Raw genomic sequence first — 19,640 nt, 5'->3', positions numbered from 1 at the left:
AAAAGCTTAGTGTAGGGCAGCTCAATCTGCACTGAACACACTAACTGAATTGTCTAGGAGCAATGTCCTTAGATGTGCTTAATATTTTCCCTCAGGTTCATTTCTGAGGCCTAATCCCATTAGTCTTTTATTTGGTGGATAGTTCAACATTTAATTAATTTGGTATCCTACTGTGGCTGGGTAGCCTAAATATTACAGTTAGTCATATTAGAAAAAAATTAGGATGAGACTGGGAATGGGCAGACTTGGTAGCATTTATTTCGTACATCTCCTGAAAAACACTAGTCTCAATCTAATTCATGGGATAATCCTTTTAAAACCTTATAACAGAGCCAACAACCTGACCTCTCAAAGTATCTGTGGTCAAAGACACCATTACTACCCATTTGAATAATGTTAATAGCCTTTTTTTCCCTCTTTTCAATTGTTAACACCACAGGCTGCCTGCATGCGAGAATTATAACAAAGTTAACTAAAAAACAGACTTGCAAGATCCCTTTATCAAACTGCAGTCATATTTAAACTTGTATTCCATTCTGCACCTGCTGGTGTGGGGAAGTAAATATAATGAAGAACCAAAGTTGTAATTAGAGTCCTTTATTTAGGACTCATTTCAAGCTTCAGGGGTTACTCATGGTGAAGTGAATGCATTGTATACTACTAAAAAAAGAACCCCAATGAAATGCATGATATTTCCATTCATTTTGCAATCAAAGGGGAGGGAGAAAAACAAAAAAAAGTAGATGTGAGACAGTGCTAAATATATAAAATGGAAAACAGTTCTTCAGTATAACATATTTAAGCTATCCAAATAAAACTGCTCATATACTGTACAGGCTTTATCAGCAAGGTTAGTGGGTTAAAAGTGACTGCTATTTCAACTAAAGGGATAAAATGGAACAGCAAGGTTGTCAGCAGCCCATTCTTGCCAACCCCATTTCTCAACATTATTTTATTCTCAAGCACAATTAAGTGACTTTGTTCTAATTTTGCATCAGTACCAAAGCTGATCTCAAAGTTAGGAAATCTGGCCCCTCTAAACCAGGAATAAAATTCATATATATTTGGCCTCATTACTTGGAAGGTTTAACTGTAACTGCATTAATCTTCTGATCTGTTAAGGCTCATCTAAAGAAATTTGATATATATGTAACATTTCCCTACCTTTTTTTCCTCTAAAAAAAATCATTTCTAGGAAGAAAAAAGAGAGAAATCAAGTTTTCACATTTTTAAATGTCTTTTAGTTGGATACGATATTGTTAATTAATTTATTTATTTTTATGAGGTGCTGAGGATAGAGCCCAGGGCCTTGCCCATGCTAGGCAAGCACTCTACCACTGAGCCACAACCCCAGTTCCAAGTTTTCACATCTTGTAATTTACAAAGCTTTTCTTACTCAGAGAATCAAATACAGGTTTTTCTAACTCACTAACTGAACTACAGCTTCCCAAGGTTGGCAAGAATCTTTTAGGTAAAAAAAAAAAATCTACCAAGATTTTTAGCTTTTAGTTCCCTTTGCCACTGTTAAAATGTTAAATACCAAAATAAAATGCACACATCATTTCTCCTATCAACATTATGAAAGGAAGTCAGTGAAGAAGCAAACATCATACACTGTTACTGTGGGTACCTACAATTTAGATCCAGGTGTAAGTCTAATTCCTTTATAGTCATTTAACTGAAGTCTCTTAGTGCAAAAAGTAAAAAATGGGAAAGCAAAATACATGTAGGCCAAATACATGTCAAGCACAGTGCTAAGTTTTAAGACTCTGTAAACAACCTAATCATCCTCAATATCATCTCACTGGAGGTGTTTTTAACCACCAATATTCATCTGTGTTGTTATAGGTGAGGTTATAGTTGATGTATCTGAGATGCGAACACAAAAATCTCATATAAAAAAGTGAACAGCTTATAATCTGGATGAAGCCAGCATGTCAATACATAGGAACGTGATGAGTGACTGATTCCTATCAGTTCCCATCTACTAAGTCATTCTTAGTTCATCCACAGGTGCTCTGGGGTTGAAATATTTTGTGCAAACACCACCTCCCTTCTCCAAAGACCCAAGGTGTCGTATTAGGCTGCTGCCCAGAAATAAGTGCACCACCATTTCGACCAACTTTGGCTCCTTTTTATTCAGGAAGCATACACTAATTCTTTTTATACATTTTTTTTTACATTCCAGAAATAAGCGAAAATAGCAGTTTTAAATATGTTACAAAGTTGGCTTTGGGGGCTTAATAAGCGTTTTGAGAGAGGGACCAGCCAACTGACCTTTCCATCAAAGCACCACTGTATCTTCAGTCGATTACCAAGTTCTACCACAGATGTGGCTGCTTTGGATGTGTGGTACATCCAAACCGTGTGAAAGCTACAATGGAGAGTTGCTGTGAGTCTCTCTGCAAGGCACCAAGAACAAACAGTTCAAGCTTCCTTTCTTCAGTCTGGATCAAGGTTTCTGAACCTTTTTCAACTGCTCTCTCAAGTAGGGCTCTCTCAGCATGAAGACTAGAATTTGTTAAAACCCATATATCACAAGATACAGTAAATCACTTCCAATATTTTGGAAATCACATGATAGAAGTTATAAATAAATGAACACTAAAATTACTTTAAGAAAGTTTTACATCATTTAGTTGATAAGGACATTTACACATACAGCACAATTTACTATTAAACATTCTACAACTGGCTTCACACAAAGATGAAAATAGATAATACAAAATGATCTGACATTTCCAGTGTGTCTGGAATTAAACCTGTACTTTTACTGGAGTCAATATCGACTTTACATATTGTTGCAGATTGCTATGCTATGCCCATTAAAATGTGAATTTCTTTCTCAGGGTGAAATTCCATTTAGATGTGTGTTCTTGCTTGTATAAACTACTAAAATCCAAGGGACACAGCAATATCAAAGACACAAACAGTAACTGCACAATATCATTAGCTGGGTTAAGCTACTACAAGTGGACAGAATTCTTCAGATTGCAATATCTAGTAAAGCACTATATGAACGAGATGAAACGTGTTAAGAATGAATACTCTGCAACAAGAACAAGTAGCATTTCTTTAATTCATAAAGCAGCCTCATTTGGCATTTAAAAAATGAGTAAGATGTTAATTTGCCTGAGGCATAACAAGCTCATAATGCCCCACTTGGCCTTCCTGTTTGAGCTGGTCTAGTAGGTCTTCCTTCCGTCTTTTTCTACCTACCACCAGGTACCTATCATGGCCCACCCCATGAGACTTACTCTTCAGGCCATACTTCTGAGCAATCTGATGTATTTGCTTCCGCTCATCATTAGTCAGCTCCGTCGAGAAGGTCAAGTCTGTGTGGCTCTCCGATCGAGCGTAGTTTCTGATGATCTGTTCGATATCTCTCTTGGCAATTTTATTGACCCTCTCTACATCAAGACCAAGCCCTTCCCGCTTATGCTGCTCTTTGACTGAAATAGGCTCCCTGATGCCCTCACCAGATTTACCTAAACCACCACCCGTCCAGCCCATCTTTCTCAGCAGCTGATTCCCTATGTTATCTTCTCGGATTTGTTGTTTGTAAGCCTCTTCTGCTGAGCGGCCCTGAATTTCATTTCTTGAAATCACGTCTTCCACAGTTCCTTTCTTCAAGTTGTTAATGACAGTCGGCTGGGTCTTTTTGAGGATTTTCACAGCTTCCCCAGCAGCTTCATATTTGACAGTTTTCTTCACCCCAACGGCTTCTGCAATGACTTCACTCTCCAGGATCACCTTGCATTTCCAACGGAGGCCTGTCATCCTTTCATAGACGTATTCGACCGTCATTCGGTTAAACTGCGCCGTGTCGTTCAACGTGCACACGGGATTTGAAGAATTCTCATAAACCACAAGATCCTTTATATCTTTCTTCTTTCCAGATCCTCTGGGTGAAGAGCCTGAATGGCACTGGGAACTTTTGACAGATGGGTAAGTGGGCTGTGTTTTTTGAAGAATTTTTAGAGCCTCATCAGCAGCTGCATGTTTACTTGTTTTCTTGGTTCCATAACCTTCAGCTAAGCAGTGGTCTTGCAAAAACACTCGACAACGCCATGTGCGATTTGGCATCATCTCATATTTGTACTCAACTGACATCTTGTTGAATGAGGCAGAATTGTTAAGGATGCCAATGGCATCATTTGCATTTTCTGTAATGACAAAATTGGTCCAGTGTTTGGCAGAATTAAAAATGGGCTGCCCGGAAGCATCTTTACCTAGCACCACCAGGTCTTCTGGTGGTTTCAGAGCTGGAGGAAATTCATATGAAAGCATGCCAATCTGACACACCACCAGGTCCTCTCCAATTGTGTGCTTGAATTTCCTCCTGACAACTCTAACCTCAATACGCTTCTGCAGGAGTTTTACAGCTAGCTCAGTAGCTCGATCCCTGGACCCATTCTTGCTGCCAGCATAACCTGTGGTTAGGTAGATATTTTGGCACCTAACTTCACATGCATAACCATCTGTTAGAAGTTTTTTATTTTTGGGGATATCAGCAGGAGGGATTTCTTTTAGAGGAGCATATATATACTCAGGATTTGTCTTACATGCTTGAATACAACGAGTTAACATGTATGTATAATTAATTTTATCAGATCCAGAAGTCATCTCTGGATTAGAAAGGTTCTTCCAGATAGTTGCTGTTAATTTTTCAATAAAATACTGCTTCTCAGCTACCACTGACTCAGGATATGTCTGGGAAGGTGAAGGTGAAGGCTCGGGAGCTGACTGAGAGTTTGCCTGCTGTGGTGTGCTGCTTGGGGCAGGGTTCCCACTGTCAAAATACATGTTGGTTGTTACAGGTTGGTCTTTTGTGAAAATAAATCCTGATGAATCACAATACTGAGAATTCCCATCTTGTACACTGAAAGAGTCTTGAGTATAATCTTGGTAGCTGTTTCTTGGCATGCTGGCAAAACGTGTTTGCTCATTTGCCTCTTTTGTTTGAGGGCCATAATGATCTTCCTGTCTTTCATCTTTTGAACTACTAGCTACAAAATGGACAGGCTCAAAACGAGGTCTCGCATGGAATTTGGAAGCGGCTTGCTTTTTAGGAGGATTTTGACCTATAGAATGAGTGAAATTTACAATTCATTAAAATGGGAATATTTCAAAAGAACAAAGCAGGAATATAGTACCAACCATTAATATGGTTGCAAGCTGCATTGTTGGTACAAGATATGTCCCATCATAAAAACTTCAAGTCATTTGGGTGAAGGGACTTCTATCAATGTAATATCCACTGTAAGGAGGGATGCTCCCTGTCCTTCCACGTGTAAGGGAGGACTCTTGATAGGAAATATACCATTGAATCAAGTATGCAAGTCACCACCATGCATGACTGGTAGATGATTTTGCATCAAATGAGCTAAAAGTGAGATGTACTCCTCACCTCTACTAAAAAGTGAAGGGTTCTAGAAGGATGTTCTAGTACAACCTCTTACTACCCTGTGCCGAAAATCTCACTGAGGGACTGCAAATGGAACAGACAGCTCTAATGCAACAGAGATGATGACCAGAGGCATTTATAAAACCTTTCTCTTTTGTATCAGAGGTGAGTGAGTCTGTGATGGTACCTTTTAAAATTGTGACCAAAAATCAGAGGAAAAAAAATATCAAAAAATCCCAAAGGTTTTCAACGTCAAAACTTTAGTTTTGCTGGGTGCAGTGGTACATGCCTGTAATCCCAGCGGCTCAGGAGGTTGAAGCAGGAGGATTGCAAGTTCAAAGCAAGCCTCAGCAACTCAGTGAGGCCCTAAGCAACTTTGCAAGATCCTGTCTCAAAATTAAAAAAATAAAAAGGCCTGAGGATGTGGCTCAATGGTAAAGTCCCTCTGGGTTCAATACCCAGTACAAAACAAAACAAAACTTTAGTTCTGACCCGTCTGCTCAACCATGTTAGCTGTATTTTATTTCTAGAACAAACAACAGCTAGAAACTAATGATTTATTGGGACCACCAAACTAAAAGCTATGGAAGAACTCTATTGAGGCCACATCAGACACCAGTACTTCCTCCTATAACAATGCTCAGTAGAGAGAGGGTCTCTCCTGGACCCATCCAAGAGGATTCAGTTACTGAGATGCTTAAATGATCACAGTATAAGGTTGTTCTATTTAGAGGGAGGTTCCATGGCATAGACTTCAAGGATAGCATTATAGCATAACTTTAGTATGCTTAATTTTCAGTTCTCTTTAGCATCCTTAAAAATTATACATAACTAAGTTGAAAATATTTTACCTATATGTCACAAACAATGTCATTTAAAACCTTATACCACACTCATATCATTAAAAAAAAAGCCACATTCTTTCTTCAAATCCCACCTTTCAGAAACAGTATACTCACCATCATATGTTGAGAGGTGGCGTTTCTGACCTTTGGAAGGTTTGGACAGCATCAGATCATAGGAAGGCATCTCTCCAATATCAATACCTTCGGCCATTTGGAGAATTTTTTCCATCAAGCGTGGGCTGTACCTATATAAGTTAATATACCCTAGAGTTAAAACAGGTAAGAATGTAGTTTCTAAAACTTTTTAAAAATATTTTTACTAGTGAATTATAATTATACATAATAGTGGGATTCATTCTGATATATACACAGAATATAATTTGTTCCATTTCAGTCCCCAGTACTTCCACTTCCCTCCCCTATTTCCTCCCCCTGTGCCCTTTCCTCTACTCTACTGGTCTTCTATTTATTTGTCATTTTAAAAATTGGTGCTTTATTCATATACATAAAGGTGGAATTCACTGTGGTATATGGATGTAGTTTTTTTTTAAAAGCTTGTAAATGAGCCAGTCTTATCATTGCTCCCACAAAATTTTACTAATGGGGTATGTTGGCTATAAAACCAAAGAATCTTGTGTACAACCAGATATATGAAAAATTGTGCTCTATATGTGTAATACGAATTGTAATGCATTCTGCTGTCATATATAACAAATTACAATATTTTTTTTAAATCCTGAAATAATGTAATTTCAGTGAAAATCAGAGAATGCTTTAAATGAAATAAAAAATTTTTACTGTTAGGAAAAAGAAAACAAAGAATCAGCTCTAAAATATTTACCTATCAAATGTAATGTTACTCATTAGGAATTAAGATTTTTCAGCATAAGACATATAAACATTAAACGGAGAAAGCTTACTCAAGATTTTTATCTGCAATTTGAATTGGAAATATCAGTATAAACTCATGATTTACTTTCCATTTCTTAAATGTATTTTATGTAAGTTAATTATATTTATATATTTATAGAAGTATTAAGAGTGTTAAGAGATTGTGGTCATTGTTATTTCTCACTGAAAGAATCAGGGTTCTTAGAGAAATGGCTATTTCCAAGTCTGGGGCAGGAAATATCTAAGATGAGCCTGGGAGATCTTCTTGCGCTTCGAAACAAGGAAGCTATGAGAGACCACAGAGAGTTGTGTCAAATGGACCCAGAAGCCAATATGAATAGATTCCTGCTGGAAATGTGAGCCAACTTCAGTATCATAAGAACAATAACTGGGGCTGGGGATGTGGCTCAAGCGGTAGCGCGCTCGCCTGGCATGTGTGCGACCCGGGTTCGATCCTCAGCACCACATACCAACAAAGATGTTGTGTCCACCGAGAACTGAAAAATAAGTTCTCTCTCTCTCTCTCCTCTCTCACTCTCTCTTTAAAAAAAAAAGAGGGCTGGGGATGTGGCTCAAGTGGTAGCATGCTCACCTGGCATGCGTGGGGCGCTGGGTTCGATCCTCAGCACCACATAAAAGTAAAATAAAGATGTTGTGCCCACCGAAAATAAAAAATAAATAAATATTAGAAAATTCTCTCTTAAAAAAAAAAAAAGAACAATAACTGACCAGGCACAGTGGGGCACACCTGTAATCCCAGCGATTCGGAAGGCTGAGGCAGGAGGATCGAAAGTTTGAGGCCAGCCTCAGCAACTTAGCAAGACCCTCAGCAACTTAGTGAGACCCTGTCTCAAAATAAAAAAAAATTAAAAGGGCTGGGGATGAAGCTCAGTGGTAAAGTACCCTTGGGTTCAATCCCCAATTCAAGCAGAAAAAAATAACAATAATTGGAATGAATTAAAATACATCAGAGGGAGGGGGGATAGTAGAGGATAGGAAAGGTAGCAGAATACAACAGTTACTAATAGGGCATCATGTAAAATTGTGGATGTGTAACCGACATGATTCTGCAATCTGCATTTGGGGTAAAAATTTGGAGTTCATAACCCACTTGAATCTAATGTATGAAATATGATATGTCAAGAGCTGTGTAATGTTGTGAACAACCAATAAAAAAAGAATTAAAAAAATAATAAAATACATCAGATACACTGGAAATCTACTAAGTTCATAATACTTACAAACCCATTATTGGTCACCTTTTGAGGATGGAAGGAATCAAGTCATTATTCTGCAAACAAGTAAATATTAAAGGAAGAAAGCAAGCATTTATCCTGCATTTTCCTATACAAACCATATCTCAAAACAACCAAAGAGTTGAGGAAAATCTCTTTTATAGAAGTATTCCAGCTAATAAACAAAGGGAATGACAAACTACTACCATTTTGCAAGTCATAATAAAATAATAAATGATCATCAATGGCTACTAAATGTATTGATGAAAAGTTGATGAGGAAGAACCCAGAAAAAGACCCACACAAACATTCTAAAACTAATGACTGACAAAGGTACCAAAGCAATTTAATGGAGGAAGGATAGCCTTAGCCACTTATGATGCTGGAACGAGTGGGTATCTGTAGGCAAAAACAAAACAAAATAAACAAACCCTCACATCTTATGCAAAGTTAACTTAAAATGCATCACGGACTTATATGTGAACTATAAAACTTTTATAAAACATAAGAGAAAATCTTCATATCTATGGCTAGGCAAGCAGTTCTTAGAGCTGACTCTAAAAGCATTATTTATAAAAAGGAAATAGTGGTAAAATGGATCTTAACAGAACTTAAAACCTTTGCTCTCTTTCTGACAGGCTCTGTAAAAAGACTAACTACAAACTGGGAGAAAATATTTGTAAACCACACACTTGACAACAATCTGGTTTCCTCAAAACTTGGCAAAAATAAATATTGAAATGAACAAAAGACATTAACAGAACATCTCAACCAAAGAGTATAGACAGATTGAAAACAAACATATGAAACAATGTTGAACATGATTAGCCACTGGAAAAATGCAATTGAGAACCATAATATCAATTGGAATGATCAAAATGAAAGTGACAACACCAAATGCTGGCAAAGATGCAGAGAAATCAGATCCCTCAGATAACTGCCAGTAGAAATGTAAAATGGATAGTCACTCTGGAAAATAATTTAAAAGTTTCATATAAAATTAAACATCAATTACCACACCACCCAAGAATTGCACTGTTGGACATTTATTTCATAGAAATAAAAACATATATTCACACAGAAACCTGTATATGAATGTTCACAATAGCTTTATTAGTAACCAGTCTAACTGCAAGATGCAGATGTCCTTCAACAGGTAAATGGTTACACTTTGATAAAGACACGCAGTGGAACACTACTCGGCAACAACAATATATATATAATTTATGCAACAGGGTATATATGGAGAGGGAGATGGATGTGGTTATAACAGGACAACTCTGGAGATCCTTGTGATATTGGGAATATTCAGTATCTTGACTGTAGAGGTGGATACAAAAGCCTACACATGGGTTAGGGGTGTAGTTCAGTGGTAGAGCACTTGCCTAGTATGCACAAGACCCTGGGTTCCATCCCCAGCATCACACACACACAATCAACAACAAAGAACACACCTAAAACTTACACATGATAAATTGAATAGAACTAAATACATGCATATACTAATAAATCTCAGGGAGTGTGAGTAGGATCAGTTGATTATGACAATGTCATTATCCTAGTTGTGATATTACACAACAATTTTGCAAAAGGTTATCACTGGGGGAAACTGGGTAAACAGTACTTGGCATTACACAGCCAGTATGATTCTACATCATGTACAACCAAAAGAATGAGAAGTCATACTCCATGTATGTATGATGTGTCAAAATGCATTCTACTGTCATGTATAACTAATTAGAACAAATTTTTAAATTTCTAAAAAAAGTACTGGGTATCTCTATATTATTTCTTATAATTGCATACAAATCTACAATTATGTCAATAAAAATTTCAATTAAAAATTTGATGTTGGAAAGTTGGAAAAAATCATTTTAATATCACTAATAGGGGGCTGGGGTTGTGGCTCAGTGGTAGAGCATTTGCCTAGTATGTGTGAGGCACTGGATTTGATTATCAGCATTGCATACAAACAAATAAATAAAATAAAGGTCCATCAGCAACTGAAAAAAATATACATATATATCACTAATGGGACAATCAAAAATGTGCTCCCTGATATGAAACTCTGTGTGTGTGTGTGTGTGTGTGTGTGTGTGTGTGTGTGTGTGTAGTACTAGGGATTGAATACAGGGGCTCTCTATCAGTTTAGCTGTACCCCCAGCCCTTTTAAAAATTGTATTTGGAGACAGGATCTCATTAAGTTGTCCATGTTGGCCTCCAACTTACCATCCTCCTGCCTCAGCCACCAAAGTATCTGGAATTATAGGCATGTGTCATCACACCTGCCTCCTAGCACTATTTATAAAGTACTCTTGCCCTCCAAATAATTGAAACTAAACTTAATCAGATCCCTAACTCCCAGAAAAATGTTTACCACCACCATCAATATAACTAGCAAAATCCAGAATGAGGGAACACTTCATAACAACCTAAATTCTTCAAGTAAATAGTATAAAAATAAACTGAGGGAGGAATGATTATAGGTTAAGAAAATACAAGAATCAAATACACCAGTAGTCCTTAGTTGGATCATGAATCAAACTGTAAAAGATATTTGAGATAAATGAACTGAACACAAACTAGGCATTAGATGATTTTAAAGAAATTACTGTTAATTCTGGTGAGTATGAATAATGGTACTTTGATTCTATATTTAAAAAGCTTATCTAATACAGATACATACTGAAATATTTACAGGTGAAATGATATCAGGACTTTTGAGATATACTTCAGATTATCGCCCACAAAAAAGTAGGGGGAAGATAGAAGAAATAAAAAGGATAGAATGAATGACAAAGCACTTCATCATGGCTCACTGATGGGTATGTGGGGATTCATTAAAGTCTTCTCTACTTTTGTATGTGTCTCAAATTTACCATAATAAAAAAGTTTTAAATATACAATTCTAAAGACAGTTCCTTGTGAAGTAGCTTGGTTTTCTGACAATATCATTTTATAGCAGAGAAACACAACCATGGGCTCAAGTGAAATTTTTGTTATCAAGGGTACCAAAAAAGAGATTCCTGGCAGCATTTGAGAAGAAAGTTCTGAAAATTAATAACTGTCATAGCTTTAGATGAGCAAGTAACATTTGTTGAGGTAGAGGGTTTTTTGTTTGTATGTTGGTGCTGGGAATCTAACTCAGGGCCTTGAGAATTCTAGGCAAGAACTCTACACTGAGACACATCCCCAATCAAAGAGTGGTGTTTTTGAAAGAGTGTAACACTTTCCATTTTCAGCACAATAGTTCCAAACCCATCAGTTGTCTTTCCCCACAAAGTATAAGTCAAGATATGGTGGCCTTTGTGGACAGATTACTAGAAATTAGTTGAATTATAACTGTACTTCCTACTGATAACTGCTACTGGTAACATCAGTATTTAAATATCAACAGCAATTTTATTTTTATTTCTCATTATCTGAACATCATAAAGTATAGTCTAAAACACCATACATTCCCATTCAGATGTGGGAGTCCAATTGCCAAGGTATGCAATGAAAATAAGACTTTGAAAATGTGATGAAGACTGCAACTCTTAAAACCGATAATCTCATACTGCTACCAAAACTGGTAGTACATCCAAGCCACTCACCTTGAATTCCAGTTAAAATTCTCCAGGCCTTCAATTAGAACTTGAATATCCAAGTATGGTGTGTAACTGAAAATGGTATCCTTGTCATACAGTGCACATGAGCAATGCATTTGGGGATCACTCTATTCACACTTTTCTCTCAAGCTTCTTCCAGCACTGGTAATTATTCTACCTACTTATTATTCCCTATTCATTAAAATTACCACAAAATCCAACATTTCTCGTAGGCTATAAAAAAAATAAGACTTCACGTAGGTTGCCAACACAGTCAGATTCTCTGTTCTTTACTAGGAAATGATGATACCAAAGAAGCCTGGATAGCTTGAATAAGAATGAAAAGATCATACAGTATCTAACATGTGACTATTCAAAGAATAACAAAAATATTAAGTTAGATTCCTTAAGATGACCACTAGGATTTCATAGTATATTAGAAATTACAACTTTATTCCAAAAATTTTAGAAAATCCTCCAAGAAAAGTACCTATGATCCCAACCCTAATACCTTTGATAACATTTTGGGGTTTATTTTTGTTTCTTTTCTGTATTTTCCATACCCTTTCCAATCACTAACTGATCATCATCTATGTTGATTTGCAATCTGGTGGGGGTTTTTTGTTCTTAATCTACTATATCATAAGCTGCTTCTTCATATCACTACCATGTGAATTTATTTTGTTTTTGCATTGTTGGAGATAAGGACTTAGGCTTGCTATGCAAGTGCTCCACCACCGAGATACAGCCCCACCCCACTACCACATGAGTTTTAAAGGCTATAGGGCATTCTATATTATGAAATATGATGTAAATTGGGGCTGGAGTTGTAGCTCAGTGATAAAGTGCTTGCCTAGCATGTGCAAGGCTCTGGGTTTGCTTCTCAGCACTGCATATAAATAAATAAAAGAAAGGTCCATCAACAACTTAAAAAAAAAAGAAAGAAATATATAATGTAAATAATCATTAAGAAAAGTTTAATGAAAGGCTGGGGTTGTGGCTCACTGATAGAGTGCTTGTCTAGCACGTGTAAGGCTTGGGTTCGATTCTCAGCACCACATATAAATAAATAAATAAAATAAAGGTCTATTGACAACTAAAAAAGAAAACAATTCTAAAACAAGAAAAGTTTAATGTAGTAATTCTAAGACTCATGCATATTGTGTATTTATATATGTTAGATTACCCACTTGGTTGTAAGAACTTAAAAGAAAATCAAAGAACCTCAATAGGTCTTATGGTTCTCACAGGAAGCTTATAATATACCAAGGTTTTGGAAGTCAGGATGCTATTTAATTGTCTAGCATACAAAAAGATGATTTCTAGTGGACAGAAACACCTGTCTTCATGAATCTTACATTCTTGTTCAAGATATATATATATATATTTTATATATATATATAATATATATAAAACATATATACACATATATGTACACATGGCTACAAGAACTAAACCATTATAATTTATACAATGACACCTGTAATTTAATATTCAGTAATAGATACTTATAAAATATTTAAGTACATTAAACTGCTCTTAGTCTAAACTAAAAAGATGAGGCCTGAAAATTAAGCAAAGATTAGGGTTTCAAAGTATAAAGCTATTTATTCTAAACTATTTATAAGACTCCTAATGTTATATGTTAATAACATACAATCAGATGACTGATAAATCTTTCAAGTGCTTCCATTCCCGCTTCATTAGCTGGAGATTTACGTATTCTACCTGCTATGTGCAAAGTTAGTTTTATAATGTAAGTCCAGCTGATATCTACCTTCCAAAAACCAGTCTCATTCTATATCAATGATGAAAAAAAAGAAACAAATAATCAAGGGAGCAAATTTGGTTTCATTCTAAGACATATTTATTAATTAATGTTTCATCAAAGATGAACAGGCCAGGATTCTGCTTCTAGTCCTATTGATCAAGAAAGGTTGGAAAACTGAATGTTCCAGGTAACCAAGCATTCTGCTCTATTAAATATACATATATAAAGGTGAGAGTGTGGCTCAGTGGTAGAACACTTGCCTAGCATACATGAGGCCCTGGGCTGGATCCCCAGCGCTGTGAAATAAACAAACAAACAAATATTATCTACAATTTATAAATAAAAATTACACAGATTTGTAGGCATTTATATGAAAATTATTCAAGGGTTGTATATGTAATTAATTAGAAGACTGTACCAATTTTTCATTAGCCACAAGACATTATCTTAAATATTGCTTGCAGAAAAAAATCTTAATGTAATATGTATAAAATTATCTTTTTACTTTGTACTTAATTCAGTTCAGTCAGTAGAAGGACTGCCATAACATTATCAATTAGTTTAATTGAAAAGTTATGTTTGCATTACCTGATAATTAAAATATAAAAGAAAGGAAAGGGCACCTACAATCTCAACTACTGATACCTTTGACACAGATTTTGAGTTTGATTTTTTAAATTCCTTTTGTGTTGTTTGCTTTCATGAAGCAGACAAACAAGAAAAGAGAAAAAATTTCAGCTATTTGAGCTTCCTGGTTGCCTAGACAACAAGGGAAAAATGTTTAAAAGCAGACTGGAAAACACTGCTTTATTTTATCCTATAAAGCAGCAGTTCTCAGTGTTGCTGGGTCTCTGGATCAGCAACATCAGCTTCACCTCTGGGGACTTGTTAGAAATGCAAATTCTTGGGTCCCCTCCTCAACCCTATTGAATCCCTGGGGTAAGCCCCAGCAACCTGTGATTTAACCTCCCTAACAGGTGATTTTGACATACTTAAATGTGAAAAGCACAATTACAGAGTCAAGAAGATATTCAAACTTACTCCATGGAAACTGCCACTATCACCAAAAGGAATGAAATATGGGCTGCCTCCCTGCACATCTGTGCTTCTCCTCTCTTGGTCTTATGATAAAGGATTTTTCAAAGATATCCTTAAATTATAACAATTTCAATCCCAATTCAAATGAACACAAATAGTTCTGCCAAAGGAGAAAAAGGGCAAAGGGTTCCTATTTTGCTACTCTTCATCATCTCTTCTAGATGTTAAATCACGAGCCTTGAATAACAAATTAACAACTGAAGCTTAGAAAGGATTATGTCACCATGTATTCTGCAGTCAGTTCATTTGAGAGAAAAGAAGAGTATTCTGTCGCAGAAAATAGGAGCTTCACTTACATCAACAAGTACTAGAATATAGATTTTACCCACCTGAAGACAAGATCTAATATAAAGCCTGGCTATTGCACTGGGTCCTTGGCTTCCAAGATTCTCTATTGGCCCTTCCCTTTCATCTATATCTAAAGTTATCAGACACAATGCAAATATTGCTTTTCAATTAAGCTATTTGATAATGCTATGGTAATTATTCTACTGACTGAACTGACATAACTACAACCTAACATGAGTTTATATATACTATATGCAGATGCACACACAAAATATCCTTGGATGTTTGAGCTTTTGATGCCAACAACCACTGGCTTGGTTTGTTAATGCCCAGGTTATGTATAAGGCTGCTGTTCTTGGAATAAAATCCTGAAATAAATGATATGGCTTATGTCAGTTACTTGGTTTCATCTCTGGTCCATTGTTCCCAAATATGACAGCTGTTTCCCAGTGGAAAGAGTATCATACTGGACATCAGAATATTACCAACTGTGGGACCTTAGAAAAGTCACTTTACTTCTTGGCCTCCATCAATTGAGCTGTAAAAATGAGACAACACCTAACTCCCAAAGTTGTTGTTAAATGAAATAAATATTTAAAATGTGTTGTACATTACAAAGTTGTATACATCCATTCACTCCTCACACAATTATTGAACACCTGTTATGTAGCAGGCATTTTTCTAGGAATATTCTCTTTGTATAAGATGAAATTGTGAATAAGAAAGCAAAATCTCTTTCCCCTCAAAAGCTTACCTTCCAGTGGGAAAGTAAGCTTTATAATTAACCCAAAGAATGATTATTCTCCTTCCCTACTTAAATTTTTTTTTAAGGATCCAAATTACCCAAGTCTTCTGTGATATTGAGGATTATATAGTAATTATATGATTATAAGGAAACTTTTCAAATGCAAGAACAACACTGTTCAAGGGTTCAAGGTGAAGGTCAATTGGGTTTATCTTACTTGCTTAATTACCAAGGTTTCCCAGTAGTAACCAGTTCCTCCAGTGAATAATCATTATCTCTGGAGGTAGAAATTGAGATGGAAAACATAAATTTCTGTGATAAGAGCAAGGTATCATAGTTGAATATCATGTTCAACAATCTTATTTTCAGTATATTTTATAGTCATCCCTAGAACTGAATTGGCTCTAATCATTTTCCAGAATTTCTCATCCTTCCTAATAAAAAATTGATTTTTAGGAAAGAATGTCAAAATAAGCATATTCCCAAGTCTATCAAAGGAATGGTTAGTCAAGTATAAGGCTAATTTGGGGGTTCTGAAGGACAGAGGTCGAAATAGCCTGTTTCCAAGGAAGAAAAAAAAACTGCGTTGTAACCATACTGCAGTCTCCATTGAAGGCAAAGAGCTATCAAAGAGGCCTGTTCAGAAGCCACCAGGTACTGCGCAGGGAGAAATACATAGACACGCAAACAGCCCTAAAACCTCATCCAGAAGCCAAATATTAATCCTTCTTATCATACCTAAAGTAAAAGAGAGCAATCAATTTTTACAGCAGATATATCCATTTCTTTGTTTGAGTCCAGACACATTATGCGCAAATCTACAAGCAAGGCTGACACTGCGTCTCAGAGACCTAACACATACAGCCTCTCCAGAAGACAGTAAAACCCAGGTGGGGGACTGCAAGTAGAGGGGGGGTATCTAATGGAGATGGAAGAAGAGAGTGGTCAGGAGGAGACCAGGATTAGAACCGCAGGGTCTCCTACCCTCCCCCCCCCCAGCAGACCCATCGAATATTCTCTGCGGATACCGCATCCTTGGAAGGTCCTACGCAGGTCCTAGGTTCTGCTATTCATCACTTCCCACGTCCTCCAAAACCATCATCAACCACAACGACCACTTCTCAATAATATTCCTCTAGACGCAGCTTTATCTTCATGCCATCCCTGATCCTGGAGGGGTTGCTGATCTCTGCATCCCCTGTTAGGTCATTCCCTGCCACCACAGTAGCCCACCCCACCCCCAGACCAATAATTAAGCCTGATATCCTCCCGCACCTCTCTCCAACCTCCAAACCATCAACTGCATCCCGCCCTCGTCCCTATCTCACCATCACCGATTCTCCACCACCACCGCTGACCCTAACCCAACCTCCATCACCAATCTCACCTCCTCCTTAATCCAACCCTCATCACCCACTTCGTACTCATTCTGGTCCCTAACCCAATCTCCCACACCTTTCTCACCTGCAGCCCAAGAAAACGTGGTTGGTCCAGGCAGCAGAAAGCGCGAGGAGCTGGTCGAGGGCAGCCCCAGGATAGCTATGCAGGTGCCGACAGATGAAGCTACGCCGCAGAGCCCACTGCCAGTCACTTTCGTGGCTATAGCGCCACTGCTCTAGCACTGGCTCAGGCGGGGGCGGCGGGAGGGGCGGCAGCGGCGGCGGCGGGAGGGGGGGCAGCGGCGGCGGCGACAGGAAGTCGCCCCCCAACAGCAGACGTCCTCCAGCCATCTTCTCCGCCTCCAAGCAGAGACCCTAGGGACGCACCCGCTCACTGTTAGCGAGCTAGCTAGCCCGCAGGAACAGGGGGTTGGTGGGAGGGGCGGGTGAGAAGGGGTGCGTTCAAGCAGGAAGACCAACTCTATGGGGACTGGAATGTGTGCGTGGGGGGTAACGTTAAAAAGAAAAGGGGAGCACGAGCTCACGTCCCGACGCCGGGCGCACGCCAGCTGCACTCCAACTCGTGGAGCAGGAGAATTACCTCCGCACTCACACGCGCACTGTGGAGGTCAAGTCAGTCCGAGTGCTCCGCACCTTCTTGGACCCCCGCACTAAGCGAGGAGTGGAAAAATAATTAAAAAGACACCAGCACGTTCTGCTCCCCCTCCTCTGAGTTCTAGCCTACCTACCCGCGTGCCGCCCCGGGGTTGTGAGGCCAGTGCGCAGGCGCTGCGGCTGTTCCCTAACTTCGAAATCTCGCCGCAGAATCTCGCGCGACGTACTTTTTTACCCTTCCTATGACGACTATGGGCCTTTGACGCACCGTGGTGACTAGAGGGCGGGGACTCCTGGATGAGAGTTAAGAAGGTTCTCTGAGGTTGGAGAATCTAGTTCCGTTAAGTCCCTGGAAGGTGCCCTCAGGTAATTGTTGGTAATAATAGCTCATCTGACGCTTTCCCCCTGGATTTCTAGCGTTAATTTAGGCTTGGAATGGATTTTACACGTTTTTTAACGTTAGCGCTCCAAAGGGCCTTTTCTTTAGGTGATAGCGTGAAAAATCTCTGTGTGTCATACATCATTAACTTTGTGAAAAGGTAGTAAAAATGAAACACTTGCAAAGAAAATCACTCATATACCACTTCTCTGGCCAATCCTTTTATATCTCTACTCCCTCCATTCCAATAGTTAGAGTTCTAATCATGATTAGATAATTATGTATGTGTCCATTTAAAACCTGGGAGCTGGGGAGGTAGCTTAGTGGTAGAGCACTTGCCTAGTGGGCCCAAGGCCCTGGGTTCCATCCCCAAAACCACACAAAAGAGTGTAAAATATTACAAAGGAGAAAGGTGGCTCAAAGATGAGTTTTAAAAGCTGCACAGCAGTAAATAGCTAAATCACTGTGCAGATTACAATCTTGGTGGGAAAAGTAATTTGGCCTAAAATTAAATGTAACACCAGCAGTAGGACTAGCAGATGAGGCAGTTTTGCCCATTATCTTCTTAAACCCTTTAATGGCATATTTCTTGGACTGAGAAAAGCTGAAGACTTTTCACACCATTTCATAATTATTTCCATGTCTGTTTCTCTATGGTAAACATTCATGTTTATTGATGTAATGGACAGCTCTTGAATCATCAAGTCAAGAATACCATACTAGGAAGCAAGTTTAGATATAAATTCAAGTCCTCTTGTATGAATGGGGAAAATAAAGCCAGAGAGGTAACAACGATGAGACCATAGTTCAGATCACCCGAATTCTTGTCATTGTGTTGGCCTGTTTTGTTTCTTCAGAGCAGGTGTCATCTTCTGGATTTATTTGAAAACAGTATGGCTGTCTTTCCTACAATAGAATGTCAACTCTAGGAGAGCAGGGAACTCACTTGTATTTGCTGTTATCATCTACACCTGGCTCCTGTAGGCACTCCATAGATATTTGTTGAATTGAATGAATGAATGTTTCTTCCATTATCCCAATCTGATGAAATACATTTTCTTGGAGTACACATTTTCAAGGTGACTTGTTGTTTTATAACTGGATTAATTTCATTCTGCTATGGTTATGTTCCCTGAAAAACCGAGGTGTTGAAACTTAATGGCTAAGGTAATGGCAGTAAGGGGTAGGGCCTTTAGCTAGGCATAGTGGCATATGCCTGTAATCCCAGCAACTCAGGAGGCTTGAAGGAGGAGGCTCCCAAGTTCAAGGCCAGCCTCCATAATTTAGGAAGGCCTTAAGCAATCTAGCAAGACCCTGTGTCAAAATTAAAAGGGCTGGGGACTTAGCTCAGTGGTTAAGCACTCCTGCATTTAATCCCTGGAACAAAAAAAGAAAAA

General features: G+C 38.0%; 1 protein-coding gene across 4 annotated transcripts; it reads right to left on the bottom strand.

Annotated features, from left to right (window-relative positions):
• Positions 1–2,112: 2,112 nt before the first annotated feature.
• On the bottom strand, positions 2,113–18,031 carry Nkrf (NFKB repressing factor). 4 transcript variants are annotated; one of them, XM_078034325.1, is made up of 4 exons: positions 17,851–18,031; positions 17,335–17,624; positions 6,367–6,497; positions 2,113–5,084 (listed from the first exon to the last, which is right to left on the bottom strand). In XM_078034325.1, exons 2-4 carry the CDS (start codon positions 17,598–17,600, stop codon positions 3,124–3,126), a joined length of 2,358 nt encoding a protein of 785 aa, XP_077890451.1. In that variant the 5' UTR covers positions 17,601–17,624; positions 17,851–18,031; the 3' UTR covers positions 2,113–3,123. The 4 variants fall into 4 exon arrangements, with proteins under 4 accessions (XP_077890451.1, XP_040140771.2, XP_040140774.1 ...); XM_040284837.2 differs by having other exon boundaries at positions 17,335–18,031; XM_040284840.2 differs by lacking the exons at positions 17,335–17,624; positions 17,851–18,031 and adding an exon at positions 11,975–13,236.
• Positions 18,032–19,640: the final 1,609 nt, after the last annotated feature.

The sequence above is a fragment of the Ictidomys tridecemlineatus genome, chromosome X (assembly GCF_052094955.1).
Source record: "Ictidomys tridecemlineatus isolate mIctTri1 chromosome X, mIctTri1.hap1, whole genome shotgun sequence".
In the NCBI taxonomy this organism is placed as follows: Eukaryota; Metazoa; Chordata; class Mammalia; order Rodentia; family Sciuridae; genus Ictidomys; species Ictidomys tridecemlineatus.
This window is presented reverse-complemented; position numbering and strand designations above follow the sequence as displayed.

Bases quoted from the DNA above. Each gene is read 5' to 3' on its own strand.
- Nkrf (XM_040284837.2), bottom strand. From the start codon at position 17,600: ATGGCTGGAGGACGTCTGCTGTTGGGGGGCGACTTCCTGTCGCCGCCG. The intron at 6,498-17,334 runs GTGAGAAAGGTG...TAACTTATATAG, and splicing joins CACGTTTTCTTGGGCTGCAG to GTACAGCCCACGCTTGATGG. The intron at 5,085-6,366 runs GTGAGTATACTG...CTCATTCTATAG, and splicing joins CCACCTCTCAACATATGATG to GTCAAAATCCTCCTAAAAAG.